We start from the raw sequence: 21,545 nt of genomic DNA on the forward strand, positions 1-21,545 counted from the left end.
CTTGGAGCCTCCCTGTTTTTTAAAAGGCCGGAGTACAAGGACAAACATTTAGTTTCTTATTTAGTTTTGGAATGAAATAGAGCAAGTATCTAATTATTTTTCACCACACTATTTATCTCAATGTAAGCCACCACCTGTGATTCCATTCTGTCCCCCTGCAGCACCTCTTTCTCAATGTGGACAGTTCCAACTCCAGGTATCCGTTCAGTGGGTACTGATTTTTGATTTGATTTGATTTATTATTGTCACATGTATTAACATACAGTGAAAAGTATTGTTTCTTGCGCGCTATACAGACAAAGCATTCTGTTCATAGAGAAGGAAAGGAGAGGGTGCAGAATGTGGTGTTACAGTCATAGCTACGGTGTAGAGAATGATCAACTTAATGCAAGGTAGGTCCATTCAAAAGTCTGATAGCAGCAGGGAAGAAGCTGTTCTTGAATTAGTTGGTACATGACCTCAGACTTTTGTATCTCTTTTCCGACGGAAGAAGAGGGAAGGGAGAATGTTCGGGATGCTGGCTGCTTTGCCGAGGCAGCGGGAAGTGTAGACTGAGTCAATGGATGGGAGGCTGGTTTGAGTGATGGACTGAGCTTCATTCACGACCCTTTGTAGTTTCTTGCAGTCTCGGACAGAGTAGGAGCCATCCCAAGCTGTGATGCAACCAGAAAGAACGTTTTCTGTGGTGCATCTGTTAAATTTGGTGAGAGTCGTAGCTGACATGCCAACTTTCCTTAGTCTTCTGAGAAAGTAGAGGCGTTGGTGGGCTTTCTTAACTATAGCGTCGGCATGGGGGGGACCAGGATAGGTTGTTGGTGATCTGGACACGTAGAAACTTGAAACTCTCGACCATTTCTACTTCGTCTACTGTCTGTACAACACACTGTTTCTAATTAAGACAGAACTGAACACAAACCTAATGATGGCATTTCCAGATTGGAATACTGAGTAATATCGCTGTACAGGAAGCATTTGTGCTTTGTCACTCCCCACACCACCATCTCTCTAGATCGACAAGGTTAACCTCTTCCAATCTCTCCTTTTCTGGCTATCTTCTCTTCTATGGCGGAAAAATCCTCTCAGGTGCTCCGGTTAGAGTCATAGTCATAGAGGTTTACAGCATGGAAACAGGCCCTTCAGCCCAACTTGTCCATGCCGCCCTTTTTTATAAACCTCTAAACTAATCCCAATTGCCCGCATTTGGCCCATATCCCTCTGTACCCATCTTATCCATGTAACTATCTAAATGCTTTTTAAAAGATAAAATTGTACCCGCCTCTACTACTACCTCTGGCAGCTTGTGCCAGACACTCACCACCCTCTGTATGAAAAAATTGCCCCTCTGGACCCTTTTGTATCTCTCCCCTCTCAGCTTAAACCTATGCCCTCTAGTTTTAGACTCCCCTACCTTTGGAAAAAGATATTGACTATCTAGCTGCTCTATGCTGCTCATTATTTTACAGACCTCTATAAGATCACCCCTCAGCCTCCTACACTTCAGAGAAAAAAATCCCCTCTATCCAGCTTCTCCTTATAACTCAATCCATCAAGTCCTGGTAGCATCCGAGTAAATCTTTTCTCCACTCTTTCTAGTTTAATAATATCCTTTCTATAACAGGGTGACCAGAACTGCACACAGTATTCCAAGTGTGGCCTTACAATGTACAATGTCTTGTACAACTTCAACAAGACGTCCCAACTCCTGTATTCAATGTTCTGACCAACGAAACCAAGCATGCTGAATGCCTTCTTCACCACTCTGTCCACCTGTGACTCCACTTTCAAGGAGCTATGAACATGTACCCCTAGATCTCTTTGTTCTGTAACTCTCCCCAATGCCCTATCATTAACTGAGTAAGTCCTGCCCTGGTTCAATCTACCAAAATGCATCACCTCACATTGGTCTAAATTAAACTCCATCTGCCATTCGTCAACCCACTGGCCCAATTGATCAAGATCCTGTTGCAATCGGAGATAACTTTCTTCACTGTCCACTATGCCACCAATCTTAGTGTCATCTGCAAACTTACTAACCATGCCTCCTATATTCTCATCCAAACCATTAATATAAATGACAAATAACAATGGACCCAGCACTGATTCCTGAAGCACACCGCTGGTCACAGGCCTCCAGTTTGAAAAACAACCCTCTACAACCACCCTCTGGCTTCTGTCAAGAAGCCAATTTAATATCCATTTAGATACCTCATCCTGGATCCCGTGAGATTTAACCTTATGCAACAACCTGCCATGCGGTACCTTGTCAAAGGCCTTGCTAAAGTCCACGTAGACAACATCAACTGCACTGCCCTCATCTACCTTCTTGGTTATCCCTTCAAAAAACTCAAATTTGAGAGATATGATTTTCTACTCACAAAGCCATGCTAACTGTCCCTAATCAGTCCTTGCTTCTCTAAATGCCTGTAGGTCCTGTCTGTCAAAATACCTTCCAACAGCTTACCCACCACAGATGTGAGGCTCACTGGCCTGTGGTTCCCAGGCTTTTCCCTGCAGCCTTTTTTAAGCAAAGGTACAACATTTGCCACCCTTCGATCTTCAGGCACCTCACCCGTGACTATCAATGATTCAAATATCTCGGCTAGGGGACCCGCAATTTCCTCCCTCGCCTCCCACAATATCCTGGCATACACTTCTTCAGGTCCCGGGGATTTATCTACCTTGATGCGCTTTAAGACTTCCAGCACCACCACCTCCGTAATATGTACACTCCTCAAGACATCACTATTTATTTCCCCAAGTTCCCTAACATCCATGCTTTTCTCAACAGTAAATACTGATGAGAAATATTCATTTAGGATCTCACCCATCTCTTGTGGATCCGCACATAGATGATCATGTTGATCCTTAAGAGGCCCTACTCTCTCCCTTGTTACTCTTTTGCCCTTTATGTATTTGTAGAAGCTCTTTGGATTCTCCTTTGCCTTATCTGCCAAAACAATCACGTGTCCCCTTTTTGCCCTCCTGATTTTTCTCTCTACTCCTACACCCTCTATACTCTTCAAGAGATTCACCTGATCCCAGCTGCCTGAGCACGTCATGTGTCTCTTTCTTCTTCCTGACCCTTGAACAGGTGCTTCTTTTTCACACTGGCCGGTCATGGTGGCTCCTTTGCCCTCAGAGTTTGAATTTTATTAGTTCGGCCTTTTTGACTTTGAATTCTCAGGTGCTGTCCTTTTTATAAATAGACTTCGATCCTTTCCAAGTTTATTAATTTGCTTTGTCGATAAGCGTTTTCTCAGTTTTCTACCGTTGCAAGCTGTATTTGGTGCTACAGGTTCATCAGCATATTCACAAGGTCAATCAAAGTCCAATGATTACGGGAATATTTTCATTCTGTATCTTTCATTTTGTTGGTTCTTGCCTTTACCAGCTGGCAGTGGGTGCACGATGTGGCAGTGAGCACCCAGAGGCAGCAGGCACTGCCATATTCATAGAATCTTACAGTGCAGAAGGAGGCCTTTCCGCCCATCGAATCTGCACCGACTACAATCCCACCCAGGCCCTATCCCCGTAACCCCATGTATTTACCCTACTAGTCTCCTTGACACTAAGGGGCAATTTAGCATGGCCAATTCACCTAACCCGCGCATCTTTGGAGTGTGGAAGGAAACCGGAGCACCTGAGGAAGCCCACGCAGACACGGGGAGAATGTGCAGACTCCACACAGACAGTGACCAGAGGAATTGAACCCTGGTCCCTGGTAACTGTGAGGCAGCAGTGCTAACCACTGTGCCACTGTGCCGCACTGTGGGAACGAGCACACTAGAAAACCTGACAGCCGCAGACGGCAGCTCATTATATCAGCTTTCGACCAGACAAATATCTAACTGCAGAAATATCCATCTGCATTTCCCCCCATCCAGAAAAGGACAAAAACATGCAACATTTGCACATTTCCCAATTCAGCTGCAGTCTTTCCAAAGAAGTTATGTAACCGAGCCTTCCTCAGCAGAAACCTTACAAAACTCAGTGAGAGAGAAAACAAAAGAAGACAGACAACATCTGGGAATGGTAAACCACAGCATACAGGGTAGTCAACAAGGCATGTTTATAGTCACTCCCTGGTTGCTCTATAACGAAGGGGAGCCCACAGGGCAAACAGCTAAATCACACCGACATTTAACAGCTGAAATATCGGAAATGCTTCTTGCTCTGGTGAGCAGCTGGTCCCACCGGATCATCGTAGAATCCCCACAGAGTGGAAAGAGGCCATTCAGCCCATCAGGTCTGCACGGACTCTGTGAAAGAGGACCATACCCAGGCCCAAAACCTGCCCATTTAGCATGGCTAATCCCCCTAACCCGCACATCTCTGAACACTAGGGAGGCAATTTAGTACGGCCAATCCACCTAACCTACACATCTTTGGACACTAAGGGACAATTTAGCATGGCCAATCCCCCTAACCTGCACATCTTTGGACTGTGGGAGTAAACCGGGGCACCCGGAGGAAACCCACGCAGACACGGGGAGAACGTGCAAACTCCACACAGATATTGACCCAAGCCGGGAATCGAACACGGGTCCCTGGCGCTGTGAGGCAGCAGTGCTAATCACTGTGCTACCGTGCCCCCAGTAATTCATTAATTTTACATCAGCTGCATTTACAGGTTATTTCACTCCATCTTATTTGGGTCGACCTCTCCTGTCATTATTCAAATCCAAGCGACTTGCACCTTTTTAATGATCAATTATCTCGGCATTATTTCTCTGGTGATCACTCATACTGTCAAATGGTTTTCTGCTGAGCAGTTTGCAGGTCATTTAACCCATTATTGCTAGGTTTCAATTTGGTTCATCTCTCCCCCAGCTCCCTCTCCATTTTCCAAACATACTTTAATTTAATTTTGATAAATGTGAGGTGATGCATTTTGGCAGATTGAACCAGGGCAGGACTTACTCAGTTAATGGTAGGGCGTTGGAGAGAGTTACAGAACAAAGAGATCTAGGGGTACAGGTTCATAGCTCCTTGAAAGCGGAGTCACAGGTGGACAGAGTGGTGAAGAAGGCATTCAGCATGCTTAGTTTCATTGGTCAGACAATTGAACCTCTTGTTGAAGTTGTACAAGGCATTAGTAAGGCCACACTTGGAATACTGTGTCCAGTTCTGGTCACCCTATTATAGAAAGGATATTATTAAACTAGAAAGAGTGCAGAAAAAAATTAGGATACTACCAGGACTTGATGGTTTGAGTTATAAGGGGAGGCTGGATAGACTGGGACTTTTTTCTCTGCAGCATGAGGGGTGATCTGATAAAAAGGTGTATAAAATAATGAGGGGCATAGATCAGCTAGTCAACATCTTTTCCCAAAGGTAGGGGAGTCTAAAACTAAGGGGCACAGGTTTAAGGTGAGAGGGGAGAGATGCAGAAGTGTCCAGAGGGGCAATTTTTTCACACAGAGGGTGGTGAGTGTCTGGAACGAGCTGCCAGAGGTAGTAGTAGAGGCGGGTACAATTTTGTCTTTTAAAAAGCATTTAGACAATTAGATGGGTAAGATGGTATAGAGGGATATGGGCCAAACGTGGGCAATTGGGACTATCTTAGGGATCAAAAACAAAGGGGCGGCATGGACAAGTTGGGCCGAAGGGCCTGTTTCCATGCTGTAAACCTCTACGACTCTATACTGTTTTCAGTTCTGATAAAGGGTATACATCAAAAAGCTAACTATTCTCTACGTCTATATGACCAGGGGACAGGGTAGGATTAATTAATCTGCTTGTTCACCAGCCTTGTTCCGGGGATGGCGGGACTGTGTTCTGAAGAGAGATTGGGCAAAATGGGCCTGTATTCTCCAGAGTTTCGAAGAATGAGAGGTGATCTCATTGAAACCTACACAATAATTTAAGGAATAGACAAGGTAAATGCATGTAAGGTGTTTCCCTTGTTTGGGAAGTTTAGAACCAGGGGGCACAATTTCAAAATAAAGGGGAATCCACTTAGGACCGAGATGAGGAGAAATTTCTTTCCAAAGAGGGGGCTGTCGATGCTCAGTCACTGAGTTTGTTTAAAGTAGAGATTGATAGATTTCGGATTAATAGCGTAAAAGGCTATGGGGATAGTGGATGTAACGGGTATTGAAGTGTCTGATCAGCTATGCTGGTCTTAAATGGCGGGGTAGGCGAGAGGAGCTGACTGGCCTATTTCTATTCCTAGGTTTGTGCCAACATATTTATCCAGTCTCATTCCTGTGAAACATCCACAGGAATGACAGTGCATAGGGAGCTTTACTCTGCATCTAACCCCGTGCTGTACCTGTCCTGGGGGTGTTTGATGGGGACAGTGTAGAGGGAGCTTTACTCTGTATCTAACCCTGTGCTGTACCTGTCCTGGGAGTGTTTGATGGGGACAGTGCACAGGGAGCTTTACTCTGCATCTAACCCCGTGCTGTACCTGTCCTGGGAGTGTTTGATGGGGACAGTGCACAGGGAGCTTTACTCTGCATCTAACCCCGTGCTGTACCTGTCCTGGGAGTGTTTGATGGGGACAGTGTAGAGGGAGCTTTACTCTGTATCTAACCCCGTGCTGTACCTGTCCTGGGAGTGTTTGATGGGGACAGTGTGGAGGGAGCTTTACTCTGTATCTAACCCCGTGCTGTACCTGTCCTGGGAGTGTTTGATGGGGACAGTGTGGAGGGAGCTTTACTCTGTATCTAACCCCGTGCTGTGCTCCATGCTGAGACCGTGGGACTTCGTTACGTTGGTTTTACTTCAATGGTTGCTTTGTTCTACACTTCTTTTTCTTTCATGGGATATGGGTGTCATTGGCAAAGTCAGTAATTGTCACCGATGGCCACATCCCATGAAAGAATGAAAGAACAAAAGAACCATTCTACCAGCGTTAAGATTGCTCACCTTGATACACACTAAATTTACATAATAATCAGACGGACTTGGATAGAATTTCCTGGATCCAGTTCCGCCTGTTTTGCCCTCCGGCTGTGCAATCCATCAAAAAGATCCGCAAAGCTCCTCTACTCACCACCATATTGTAGGCTTCTGGAACATCTGTCTCAAACTGGAACTTGCCACCCTGGTAATACCCTTCATCTGTTAACAGAACAAAGAGGAGCATTTTCCAACATATAACATGCACCATTTTCCACAAATACACTGTAACAATCCCAACTGCTAGTAATACCGGAAAAATCAGATTCCAGAGTGATAAAAGCTCTGAACAAAGGGTCATCTAGACTTGAAACGTTTGCTCTATTCTCTCCCCACAGATGCTGTCAGACCTGCTGAGGTTTGCCAGCATTTTCTGTTTTTGTTTCAGATTCCAGAGTGAACCTGGCTTGATTGATCCTAACTTGTTTTTTTTTCAGGAAGGTAGGTTACTGAACAAAGGAACCTGATGATGAACTTTTAATACAAAGAATAACATTTTTATTAAAACATAAAATGTGAAATATATTACACGAGTCAAAAAGGCGGCACAGTGACACAGTGGTTGGCACTGCTGCCTCAGAGCTCCAGGGACATGGGTTCAATTCCTGACTCGGGTCACTGTCTGTGTGGAGTTTGCACATTCTCCCCGTGTCTGCATGGGTTTCCTCCGGGTGCTCCGGTTTCCTCCCATAGTCTAAAGACGTGCAGGTTAGGTGGATTGGCCGTGATAAACTGCCCCTAAGTGACTAGCTAGGGTAAATGCACGAGGTTATGGGGATAGGGCCTGGGTGGGATTGTGGTCGGTGCAGACTCGATGGGCCGAATGGCCTCCTTCTGCACTGAAGGATTCTATGATTCTAACAATCTCAATATAAACACAAGACGACAATTCAAATTCCCACTATTCCTTTTTCCTAGCAAGATCTTTACAGACACATAAACCAGTGAAGAGTTGCCACCAGCATGACACAAAGGCTTCTTGCCTGGGACTGGCACAGTTGCAACTGGTTTTCTACCGGGGAATTTTAAAGCATTCACTTGATGCCGTATCTCTCCCAGAGACACCCCAAAACTGTACTCGAAACTCACCGTTTCTTCAAATGCAGTACAAACAAATGAGTTCCCCAAACTCAGTCTTCCGGTTGCCCCTCTCCATCCAAAGTGGATAAGTTCACACTTATCCATGTCATACTGCATCTACTATACATTTGCCCACTCACAACTTGTCTAAATCACCTTGAGTCTCTTTATATCCTCCTTGCCACTTTCAATTCTACCTCATTTAGTGCCCCTTCCTCATCAACTCATTCCAATCGAGTCCATGTCTGATCTACTATGGACCACTTATGCTGGCCCCCCCCCCCCCCCCCCCCCCCCCCCCCCCCCCCCCCCCCCCGCACCCATCCATCCATCTGTAGTTTCAGCTAGCATTACATCCTCTGGCTCCTGCAGAAGAACCAATTCACAATCCAACCAGAAACATTTCCTCTGTTGCATCACCTTTCCTGGCTCTGGTCCTCACCTAGTCAGAGATTGTGTTGAGCCACTTTTAGAAAACCCAAGTAAACGGCGGATTAGCCTGGATCTGGTCCTTCCCTCAAGAATGGCAAGAAGACTGTAAGTGTTATGAAGTGGAGGTGAATCCCCCCCCTCTGAGAACTAACACTTAATCATTCAAAGAGGAGTATCTTGCCTCATAACCTGTTAAAATGGGTGGGAAGTGGTATGATCTGCACTTCAGTAACTTTTAGTGGTTGAATCAAAATAACTACCTGACGCTCTCTAAAGTCAACAGGTAATTTATCTAACTAACAGTGAACAAGTTAACTAAACTATTAACAAACCAAATAAAACACGATTCTAATAGAATGCTGTTCAGATAAATGCAATTCCCACTTATTAACAAAAAGATTGAATTTCAGTCACTCTCTGAATTACAACCAGGTTTGGCGTCTTCTGGAATATTCTGGGCCTTCTCTGTTGATTCTTCTGTCTGGAACTTGTATCTTCTTTGGTATCTTCACTATCAAGTTGGAGCTTTCTCCAAGACATGGATGAGGCTGTTACTCTGGCAGATGCTGTCTCTGCTTATTGTTCCACTGCCGCCACTTTTATACCTGTGATGACATATCAACAACCCCTACAATAGGATTGGTTCCAGTTTGCCAAAACCATCAAATTTAAATCTAATAGGTTGCTGGTATCCAAGTGCCGGATTTAAGACGATTGGTTAAATTCAAAAGTCTGTTCTGTTTCAACTTGATTGGCTACATTAAAAAACCTGAAAGCCTGTTACCAAGGCAACCCTGCTGCTTGGCCTGCGATACAAATGTTTCATTCTGGGACCCCATATGCATCTACATTGTTAAAAAACTTTCTAAGCACAGAAAAAGCACCACCTTTTTAAAGGGACCATGCATTTCACTATTTTAAAAATAATTTTATAAACACTAAGTTCTAACATTCTACTCAACTTCGCAACATAAGGGATACCATTTCCCAAGCCACTGATAGCATTTTTGGAGGAATAAGAAGTCCAATGGACTTATAGGACCCAATATCCAGAACAAATCCTATAGTCACATGAAATGAAAATGAAAATGTGACTCATTCACCTTAATTCTACCCAACATTATTTACCCATGGGAACATGGATTGGACTTCAGTGAAGAGCAACTTCTTTCCACAATGACAGTGACGTTGTGACCTTTCACACCCAGGGCTTGCAGATGTTAGAAATTGCAGACAGATGCTGAATACATGCTCAACATACACAACTACGAAAGGGTGTTTGTTATCAGGGAGTGTGGGGTCGTCAGTCTGTGGTATCAGTCCTCGGGATGCTGGGGCACATTGGCTACAGGATAGGAGAGGGGAGTACTTTGTTAAACATGTTTAGTGATGTGTCACAAGCCGTCTTAGGGAGTTGAGCAGGAACATCCAAGAGTTTTCCTGGAATTAGATTCCCGGTTTATTTTTGCCTTCCTCAGGAGTTGGGCATTACTGGGTCTGGAAAGTCGGGGAGAGAGACTGAGTCACAGAGCGAGTACGCGCTAAACACAGGCTCTCACAGAGACGGCGTGGGTGAGGCGACGAGTAATTAAAGGCCAGAGGAGAGAGGGAATGAGGAAAATAATTTGGTCTACTTGCTTTTGTTATTTGGGTTTTCGTTCTGTACTCTTCCAGAAACAGAGGCCCTCAGTTCCTTGTCTAACCCTTGGGCTCCATTTCATAGAATTCATACGGTGCAGAAAGAGGCCATTCGGCCCGTCGAGTCTATACCAACTCTCCGACAGAGCATCTTACCCAGACCCACCCCTGCCCATCCCCACGTGTTTACCCTGCTCATCCCCTTAACCTGCACACTAAGGGGCAATATAGCTTGGTCAACCCATCTAACCTGGACATCTTTGGACACAAAGGGGCAACTTAGCATGGCCAATCCCCCTAACCTACACATCTTTGGACATTTAACTAATCAGATAACAAAAGGCTGTCAATGTTATATTTCACGGTTACAGGCACCTCCCAAAACCACACAAATCACAAAGCCAAAATTATACCAATAAACTTTTCCACCCAAATCAAAATGAACTGCACCTGGTTTGAAAAAAAGGCTCACAGATCAGCCACGGAAAAAAAACATTAAAGCACTCAACCATCTCCTCAATCTTGTGCAGCCCAGCCTAGCCTGTACTCTCATTAATCCTGCTCCCCTGATCCATTTAGTAAAACAATCGTCATCGTGAATACTTTCGAGTTCGATGGACTGTCAAGCAAAATGAATGATCTAATTCACGCAGAGCTCCACTGTGGGTCTCAGCGCTGAGTAATTTAGAATTCATGCAAAACAGATCACGAGCCCAAGAATATCACAGATGGTTTGATACACAGGGACACCCTCTGATCGCCAGATCATAAGAAACAGTAGACCATTCAGCCCATCAAGTCTGCTCCGCCATTCAACAAGATCATGGCTGATCGGATTGTGGCCTTAACTCCATTTTACTGCCGACCCCTCCTTAGTCCCCGACTCTCTCGTGGGTCAGAAATATATGTGGAAAGATATCTGGAAATGTCACTGCTTGTGGCCTGCGCATAACAGGTTGATGTGGAGAGATTCCCCATTCAATTCTAATTTCCCGCTTCCCTCAGGGAGAGTTTTTAAAAAAGTTTGTTTATTAGTGTCACAAGTAAGGCTTACATTAACACTGCAATGAAGTTAGTGTGAAAATCCCCTAGTCGCCACACTCCAGCGCCTGTTCGGGTGCACTGAGGGAGAATTTAGCACGGCCAATGTGCCTAACCAGCACGTCTTTCGGACTGTGGGAGGAAACCGGAGCACCCGGAGGAAACCCATAGGGAGAACATGCAAACTCGACAGTGACCCCAGCTGGAAATCGAACCCGGGTCCCTGGCGCTGTGAGGCAGCAATGCTAACCACTGTGCCACCCAATAAGCCTGAGGTGTGGACAGACAGATGTGGCACCAGCTTTTGGCCAGGCTACCGGATACAGATATTTTAACTGTTAATTAAATCAGGCAGCAATAAGAGTTATTTTCCAATATTGTCCAGTTTTGAACCATTTCATTCCTTGGGCGTTTCTGATATATAAAAGTTTGAAGCCAGGCCTATTTGAGGCAGTTCTCTTTGTTACCAAAAAGAAACTCAGTGTCACCACTAGTAAGACCTGAAAGTTAACAGCAAAACACAGCAAGAGCTGGAAATGCTGAATACAATGTAACGTCAGACATCCAGATGGGGAGAAATGTACTGAATCATTTAAGCTAAATTAGTTACACATAGGAGCATATTCACTGGTGCGAGGAGGGAGCAGGAGTGGCCCAGCCAGTGTCTACCGACAAGAAAACTCAATCGAAAGACAGACTGTGAGCATCAAAACATCAGGGAGAGAGGCAGCATCTAGATAAATCTCAAACACAACAGGCACCATCTCCAAATAAATGGCTTACTAAAATAAAGTGCAGAGTATCACTATTGCCACAAATTGCCCAGCAAAATACACGCAAAAAATAGAACAGAGTCAAGGAGGTACTCAACACTAGAACTGGGAATGTGTGAATGGAGCCAATACACACAGAGACCAAGACAGACACTGGGGATAAAAACTAATTCAAATATCACCAAAATATTGGGGAATGAGCTGCAGAATGTATGTCAAATCAAATCTAGTCAACAGGCAGGGGCCAGGAAAGGAGAGAGGGAGAAACATGTTAAGATTTCTCCTGGGATGAGTCTGTTGTGTCCCAGTGTTGATTTTATTAGCTATGACAACCCACTGCTAATTTGAAAAATGGAAACCAAACTTAACCCTCCAAATAAAACCTAGACTGATGCATAATACAATTTTATTCCTAATTAAAGTATTTCACTGTGATTCATTGTAGCATTTCACAGCCCTGGGTTTGGAGGCACTTGCATCAACGGTTACATGAATCACAAAGCGTTTCTTTCCCTCAGAATTCGCCATGTACTTGAAACTGGTCCCTCTGCAGCCTTGAACAATCTCGTGACCAAAACATGGAATACTTGGTCCATTCCCACCCCACTTTCCTGAAGAAATATCTGCAACCACTTTCTAATTACTCAGGGACAAAAGGAGAGGCTCACAGCACAGGAGGCCATTCAGCCCATTGCTGTCCCAATTCTTTGCTAAACCAATCTCAACATTAATCCCATTGCCCTACATTTATTCCCCTGTAGCCCCCAACATCCAAACTTAATCCCACTCTTTTTCCAAGCTCTATAGTAATCCCAAATGAATTCCATTGTTCTGCACTCTCCCTATATTGCTGTATCAATGCCAAATGAATCCCATTGCACTACTTTCCATTTCCCCGCGTCAATCCCAAACTATGGCATGGAGATGCTGGCATTGGACTGGGGTGGGCACAGTAAGAAGTCTCACAAAACCAGGTTAAAGTCCAACAGGTTTATTTGGGATCACGAGCTTTTGGAACGCTGCTCCTTCCTCAGGAGAGTGGAGTTTCACTCCACTCACCTGATGAAGGAGCAGCGCTCCGAAAGCTCGTGATTCCAGTCCCAAACTATTCCTACTTCTCCACATCCCTGTATCAATTCCAAACTAATTGCTTTGCCCCACTCTCTCTGTAACTATCCCAAAATAATCCCACTACCCAACTCTCTATTTCCCTGTGGTAATCCCAAACAAATTCCCCTGCCCCCTCCCCTCAAAAGCCTTGTGTCAAACCCAAACTCAAGTCAGCCATGCTTCAATAGATCGCACTTTCATCCCAGAGGCAGAAGAGGAAAAAAAATCATAGAATCCCTACAGTGCAGAAGGAGGCCATTCGCCATCGAGTCTGCACCAACCACACGATCCCACCCAGATCCTATCCCCATAACCCCATGCATTTACCCTAGCTCATTCTCCTGACACTAAGGAGCAATTTAGCATGGCCAATCCACCTAACTTGCACATCTTTGGACTGTGGGAGGAAACCGGAGCACCCAGAGGAAACCCACACAGACACGGGGAGAACGTGCAAACTCCACACAGACAATACCCAAACCAAGAATCGAACCTGGGTCCCTGGCGCTGAGAGACAGCACCACTAACCACTATGCCAACGTGCTGCCCAACTCCACGGACTGGTAAGCAGGTTGTGGGTTCAAGTCCCAATCAAGGACTTGAGCATTAATTCAAGGCTGACACACCTGTGCAGTACTGAAGGAGTGCTGCACTGTTGCAGATGATGTCTTTTGGATGAGATGTTAAACCTGCCCTGTTGGGTGGATGTAAAAGATACCAGAGCACAATGTGGTAAAAGAGCGAGGGAGTTACCCTTGGCGTGCTGGTCAATATTTATCCTTCCACTACCATCACAAACATTGGATTCTCTGGTCATTACCATATTGTTATTTGTGGGATCTTCCTGTGTGCAAATTGGCTGCTGCATTTCCTACATTACAACTGTAGCCACACTTGGAAAGTATTTGTGCTTTGGGACCTCCTTTGTTCATGAATGGTGCTATATAAATGTAAGTCTCTCTCTCATCTTTCCTCATACTCTATGCCATAGTCTGTGTAGTTGAAAAATACCTGATCGGCGGTGGGTGGTAGCGTGTAGTTATTCTACTTCACCGTGGGTACGTTGAAGATTATGTTGAGGGGTGGCACAGTGGTTAGCGCTGCTGCCTCAGGGACCGGGTTCGATTCTTGGCTTGGGTATTGTCTGTGTGGAGTCTGCATGTTCTCCCTGTGTCTGCGTGGGTTTCCTCCGGGTGCTCCGGTCTCCTCCCACAGTCCAAAGATGCACGGGTTAGGTGGATTGGCCATGCTAAATTGACCCTTAGTGTCAGGGGGACTAGCTAGGGTAAATGCATGGGATTGTGCGGATAGGGCCTGGGTGGGATTGTGGTCGGTGCAGACTCGATGGGCCAAATGGCCTCCTTCTGCACTGCAGGATTCTATGATTATTTGGAATTCTCCTGTAGAGGATCTTAGTGACAGCAGTCCCGCAACGTCATTACTGGGCGTGCTAACTCTGCAAGCATTTGTTTAGCAGAGTGGAAAAACAAAGGGTGACAGCTCGAATTCTTCCACTACTTGGCCACTTATTTGCGCAGTCTGTTGGAACAGCATGGGGAAACTGGCTAATGTGAGTTCAGGCAGTGATTATCGAAGCATTTTCCAGGGCTGCATATGGGCCACTGATGGCAATTACACTCAGCACCTTCATAGAATCCCCACAGTGCAGAAGGAGGCCATTCGGCCCATCAAGTCTGCACCGACCACAATCCCACCCAGGCCCTATCTCCATAACCCCACGCATTTACTCGGCTAGTCCCCCTGACACTTAGGGGCAATTTAGCATGGCCAATCAACCTAACCCGCACATCTTTGGAGTGTGGGAAGAAACCAGAGCACCCGGAGGAAATCTTGTGCTTGGATCAGTCACAGCCTCACAGCTCACATTCACAGTTCTGATCCCACTTCCCTGCCCCTTCACCGGATCTTATCCTTCCTTTCCATCTCCCTATACAACTGTCTTTTAAACATTGCCAGTTTCTGTCTCAATGGCCCCTTATGTAATAATAACTCTGTGTGAAAGCATTTTTTCTAACTTTCCCTTCATTTGTCAATGATAATCTGTCACCATTTTAATCATTTTGAAACTCTCAATTAGTTGATTTCCCCCTTAACCTTCACTGAAACGTCAGTGAAAAGAAGCCCAATTTTTAGAATCTTGTTCTGTAACTCCAGCCTCATGTCCCCCGTATCGCTTCAATAAATGTGCTGGTTAGGTGGAATGACCATGCTAAATTGCCCTTTAGTGTCTAAAGATGTGCAGGTTAGGTGGATTGGCCATGCTAAATTGCCCCTTGGTGTCAGGGAGATCTGTATCACTACAATAAATCTTGTTCCTTGTCCATGGCACCTTTGTCACAATCAAACATCCCAAGGCACTTCACAGGAGCATTACCAAATACATTGGGAGATATATGCTTTGATAGAGGCAGGTAAGGAAAGACTCGAGGGGAAAGAGAGCTAGAGAGGCGGAGAGATATAGGGAAGAGCATGGATCCTAGGAAACTGAAGGCACGGCCACCAAAATCAGGAATGCATCAAGAGGTGCAATTAGAGGAGCGCAGGGAACTCAGAGGGTCATAGAATCCCGTAGGATAGAATCCTACAGTGCTGAAGGAGGCCATTCGATCCATCAAATCTCACCTGGGCCCGATCCCTGTAACCCCCTATTTACCCCGCTAATCCCTCTAACCCACGCATCCCAAGACACTAAGGGGCAATTTAGCATGGCCAATGCATCTAACTGGAAACTGGAGCACCCGGAGGAAACCCACGCAGACATGGGGAGAACGTGCAGACTCCACGCAGACAGTGACCCAAGCTGGGAATCAAACCCAGGTCCCTGACGCTGTGAGACAGCAGTGCCAACCACTGTGCCACCAGGTCGTGGGGCTGGAGGAGAATACAAGCATAGGAGGGGGCAAAGCCATGGAGGACTTTGAAAATAAGGATAAGAATTTTAAAAATCAAGGGCGTTGCTTGTCCGGGAGCCAGTGTGGGTCAGAGGGCACGGGGGTGAGAGGGGAACGAGACTCGCTGTGACAGGGACAGCAGAGTTTTGGATGACCTCAAATTTATGGAGGGTAGAATCTGGGAGAGCAGCCAGGTTGGAATAGTTGAGTCTCGTGGTAATGATCCAAACACAACAGCATTCTTGATCTTGCATTAATATTATTAGATATTATTACCTCAGTGTGGCATTATTCAACAAGCCTCAAACCCAGAGCTGCAATTAAAGACTTATGTTTTCAATAGCACCTTCCACACCACAGGATGTCCAAAGCACATTAGAGCCAGTTCAGAATGACTGAAGTGCAGTTACTGTAGTAAGGTAGGAAATGTGGCAGCCAGTTTGTGTGCAGAAAATACCCACAAACAATAATGTGACAATGGCCAAATAATCTGCCTTCAGTGATGTTGGCTGAGGACACTGGGGAGAAACTCCCCTGTTCTTCACTCACTGGGTCATGGGATCTTTCACACCTGAGGGAGCAGATAGGACATCATTTTAACAATGGCATGTCAGCTGTGACTTTCACCAACTTTTACAGATGCACCATAGAAAATATCCTTTCTGGTTGTATCGCAGCTTGGTATGGCTCCTGCTCTGTCCAAGACCGCAAGGAACTACAAAGGGTTGTGAACGAAGCCCAGTCCATCACTCAAACCAGCCTCCCATCCATTGACTCTGTCTACACTTCCCGCTGCCTTGGAAAAGCAGCCAGCGTCATCAAGGACGCCACGCACCCGGACATTCTCTCTTCCACCTTCTTCCGTTGGGAAAAAGATACAAAAGTCTGGGATCACGTAAAACTGACTCAAGAACAGCTTCTTCCCTGCTGATGTCAGACTTTTGATAAAATCTGGACGGCATGGACAAGTTGGGCCAAAGGGCCTGTTTCCATGCTGTAAACCTCTACGACTCACCATATATTAGGCTGATCTTTCTCTACACCCTAGCTATGTCTGTAACACTACATTCCGCACCTTCTCCTTTCCTTCTCCCCTATGTACTCTATGAATGGTATGCTTTGTCTGTATAGCACGCAAGAAACAATACTTTTCACTGTATCCCAATACATGTGGCAATAATAAATCAAATCAAATATCAATGAGGCTGAAAGGTGGCAGCTCCAGTGATGCAGTGCTTCCCTCAACACTGCACAGTCAGCCTAGATTATTGTGCACAAGCCTCTGGAGTTAAATACATGTCTTGTAAATTTATACGGCTTCTGCGTACTGAATATTCATAGTTCCTGCAGCAGCGGTGCCTGTAGATTGAAAATCAATGCACAATATCATCTGACAATCTGAATTGAAATTGAGCTAAAATTGCCTCATGGTGTTTTATTCAAACTGCGCATTGAAAGTGACTTCACAAGTTCAATTTTGAAAGCAAAAGACCAACTTTGAATTAACAGGAGAAGGCTCTAATCATTCAACCCTCTTATTTATCATGACTCGCAGAAGATTTTCACTTCCCAATGTCAAGCTGACTGCTGTGAAATGTTTTGGGGCGCTTTATTATGTTAAATGTGCCAAACAGATCATAATTGCCATTGAAATCTTGCTATCACTCAGCCCTAGTCTTTGCAGATTATTTATTATTTGCGGACACCCTGCTGCCCTTGCTTGTACCCTTTCTGGTGTCATTAAGATAGTTAAGCAAACTATGCAGCACTCCCAGTGTGGTCACCATGCCAGCTTCTTAGTCTTTCACTACATTGAGTGAGTCACGCACCCACATAATCTATCTGCATCTTTGCATTTCAAATACGTAGTCACAGATCCTTTTCCAGCTGCATGTTAATGAGTATCCCGATGGTGGGTAGTCGGACGAGTTACTCATTCCCTGAAATGCAGGACCTCAGCCGCGATTGTCATTATTAAATAAGCAATAAGCACTCACCTTCTAGAACCCCATTAGGGTTTCTATGTTTCTATGTTTCTAAATGGCTAGGCCTCTGTAACTTGTGCTGGGATAGTGGGGCTTGGGAGGTGGCTGTGCAGTTCATCCTTATGGGAATGGCATGGTGGCAGTGGTTGGCACTGCTGCCTCACAACGCCAGGAACCCAGGTTCGGTTCCAGCCTTGGGTCACTGTCTGTGCGGAGTCTGCACGTTCTCTCTGTGTCTGCGTGGGTTTCCTCCGGGTGCTCCAGTTTCCTCCCACAGTCCAAACGATGTGCTGGTTAGGGTGCATTGGCCACACCTAATTCTCCCTCAGTGTCCCCGAACAAGCGCCGGAGTGTGGCGACTAATTTCAGGATTTTCCTGGTAGCAAGTATTCAGACTAATTTTGGGATTTTCCTGGTAGCAAGTATTCAGGTTCCCAGGCCCAGGAAGACCATTTAGGATGGAGGATGGAGGTGAGGAGACATTTCACCCAAACAGTGAAGAAATATTCCTTATATTCCTGTCTACCCCGATCAACTTTCACTCTTGTCTTAAAAATATTCAAAGACACTGCCTTTTGAGGAAGACATTTCTTCACCCAAAGAGTGGTGAGCCTGTAGAATTCATTACCACAGGAAGTAGTTGATGCCAAAACATTGAATGTATTCAAGAGGCGGCTGGATATAGCACTTGGGGCGAATGGGATCAAAGGTTATGGGGAGAAAGCAGGATTAGGCTATTGAGTTGGGTAATCAGCCATGATCGTGATGAATGGTGGAGCAGGCTCGAAGGGCCAAATGGCCTCCTCCTGCTCCTATCTTCTATGTTTCGATGAAGCGTCAGGTTTCTATTCTTGGAGGCAGGGTTTCAACGGGACATGTGGGAGGAGGAGAAAGAGACTGGGATCACTGAGAGCCCAGACAGTTTGGAACATGTGAAAGTAGAATTCTGATGTCAACTGTTAAGAGGAGTGACGGATTGGGACCATTGAGAGGCGGACATTGTACGGGACTGTTCAGGAGAGGGAGTCGTATGAATGCAAACTGCCTGTGGATGCAATGCTCAGAGGAATTTGTTACCTGCCCAGTAGAAAGAAAATTCTAGAGGGAACATTACACCCAATCAAAAAGCACAAGAACATGCATCCTCCTGAACCCAGAAACATGGACCTCCCACCCCCAAAAGAAATGGACAAATGCACTCCTTCCCGTTCTACAGCATCTCTTAATCCACAGGCATAGACACTGCACCTCACATTCCTCCAGCATTATTACTGTAAGGTAATTACAAGCATAGCAATAGCCACAGCTGAAGAAAGATTAATGAGGACAGAAATCAGTGTTTAATGAAAGATTTTTGGCGTATTCATGGCAACAATTTCATAGCAGTGATGCGGATATTTAGTCTCCTGCATACACAGCCAGTGAGGACAGCAATCAGCCGTCACCCACCCGCAATGTTATTATCATTCACTGCAAGAACAATGAGACAATCCTCAGCACATATCAATCAATCATTGCTCTGACCCAGGATTAACGTGCACTGCCTCATTAACGGGTTTCTCTGATATCCAGGTACTCGGATATCACCTTCAGCCTGTCTGGCAAAAGCACATGTGGATCTTGGCTGAAGTCCTCTCGTTCCAAGGTGACTATTGACACAAGACCTTGAAAAGCTTTGCAGTCATCTTGCAACAAGCCAGAGAAATTAAACAGCATCACCAGCCTAAACAACTCTTGATCCCTGGGTCCGTTCCCGGCCCCCGGGCCAGATCCCCGGGTTCACGGTCCGGGTCCCCGGGCCAGGTTCCCGGTCCCTGGGTCAGTTCCTCAATCTCTTTGACCAGGGGCAATGTCTCTTTCTCTGCTCTCCTGAAGTTGTTTTGTCAGAGCACGGGCCTGTGCACACCAGAGTGTGCTGTCCAGACTGTCACAGGCTGAAATCAGCAAACCAGTGCAAGCTAGCATACAAAGACAAAGTTCTGGCAGTGCATTTAACTATTGAGAGTCTTTTCAACAAGAGTTGACAAAAAGATGGAGCTTGCAACCGTGTAGCAAATTCCGGAACACCAGGACTCACCAAAACATTGTTTTTTTACAGCCATTGCTTTTTGAAGTGCAGTCATTATCCAACGTAGATAGTCTGTGGAGGTGTTGTTTGAGGGGTAAACATTGACCTGGATAGAATCATAGAATCCCGACAGTGCAAAAGGAGGCCATTTGGTCCATTGAGTCTGCACCGACAACAATCCCACCCAGGTTCCATCCCTGTAACCCCACATATTTATCTTGCTGATCTCCCTGACACTACGGGGCAAATTAGCATGGCCAATCCAGCTAAACTAAGGGGCAACTTAGCATGGCCAATCCACCTAAACTAAGGGGCAACTTAGCATGGCCAATCCACCTAACCAACGCATCTTTGGAGTGTGGGAGGAAACCAGAGCACCCGGAGGAAACCCACGCAGACACAGGGAGAACGTGCAAACTCTGCACAGTCACCGAAAGCCGGAATTGAACCCGGGTCCCTGGTGCTGTGAGACAGCACTGCTAACCGCTGTGCCACCGTGCCATCGAGGAGAACTCTCATATTCTTCTTTGAATACTGCCAAGGGATGGTTTACATTCACCTGTGAGGGAAGATAGGGCTTGCTTTAATGTTTCACCTGACATGTGGCCTCTGTGACAGTGTGGCAGCCTCTCAGTACTGCATGGAGAGTATCTGCCTAGAGTATGTGCTCAAGTCTCTGGAGTGGGTGTTGAACCCACAATCTTAATCAATAGTACGGGTCCTATTATCTTGAATAAATCAGCTTCCCTGTTCAATAAAGCACCATGACTCACTGCAGACGTTCCAACAGCGAATCAGGCTGATTATTCACGAACGTGTGGGCCAAGATTTATCCAGCAATAACACCACAGAGTTCATGCGGTTTCAATCGTACCTAGACCACCACCAAACAATTCAACGATCAGGTTAGTAAAGATTACCTGGCATGACATTCAGCTGGAAGGAATAAAGCTTGTTTGCATCGGGGAAATCCAATTTACACGTGCCTGCAGAGATAAAACCAATAAGTGGAGTGAATGCAAATAGAGTCAGCACTCAGAACCAAAAAACAGTAAATACACGGAGGGCAAAAAAGATCACCTGGGCCCTTCCCTCTGATTTCCATCCAAATCCATCTCTCTATCACATTTAAACTTCCAATTGTAGCATATCATGTGGAATTTTCATTGTCACAAGCGGGCTTACATTAACACTGCAATGAAGTTACTGTGAAAATCCCCCAGTCGCCACACTCCAGCGCCTGTTCGGGTACACAGAGAATTTTAGCATGGCCAGTGCATCTAACCAGCACGTCTTTTAGACTGTGGGAGGAAACCGCAGCACTCGGAGGAAACCCACGCAGACACGGTGAGAATGTGCAAACTCCGCACAGACAGTGACCCAAGGCCGGAATTGAACCCGAGACCCTGGCTGAGGCCGCAGTGCTGACCACTGTGCCACCCATGCCGCTCCTGTATGGCCACCATTGTATGGTCTCAATGCACCTGTCTCTCTTCCTGGGCTGGGAGATTATTCTTGGGAGATTGGCTTGTTCTGTACTGTTTATCTCAATTTTGATAAAGACAGAACACACAAATTATAAGCAACAAACTGCCCTATA

At 45.7% G+C, this 21,545-nt stretch overlaps 1 protein-coding gene across 1 annotated transcript in view; it reads right to left on the reverse strand.

The window, feature by feature from the left end:
• ube2f (ubiquitin-conjugating enzyme E2F (putative)) overlaps positions 1 to 21,545 on the reverse strand; it is a 152,290-nt gene that overhangs the window by 33,383 nt on the left and 97,362 nt on the right. Inside the window, exons 4-5 of the mRNA XM_078229062.1 lie at positions 20,866 to 20,931; positions 7,001 to 7,068 (exon numbers count right to left, since the gene is read on the reverse strand). Of these exons, the coding sequence (XP_078085188.1) occupies positions 7,001 to 7,068; positions 20,866 to 20,931 (134 nt within the window). The remainder of the gene's footprint in view (positions 1 to 7,000; positions 7,069 to 20,865; positions 20,932 to 21,545) is intronic.

This window comes from Mustelus asterias, chromosome 14 (genome assembly GCF_964213995.1).
Source record: "Mustelus asterias chromosome 14, sMusAst1.hap1.1, whole genome shotgun sequence".
Classification (NCBI taxonomy): domain Eukaryota; kingdom Metazoa; phylum Chordata; class Chondrichthyes; order Carcharhiniformes; family Triakidae; genus Mustelus; species Mustelus asterias.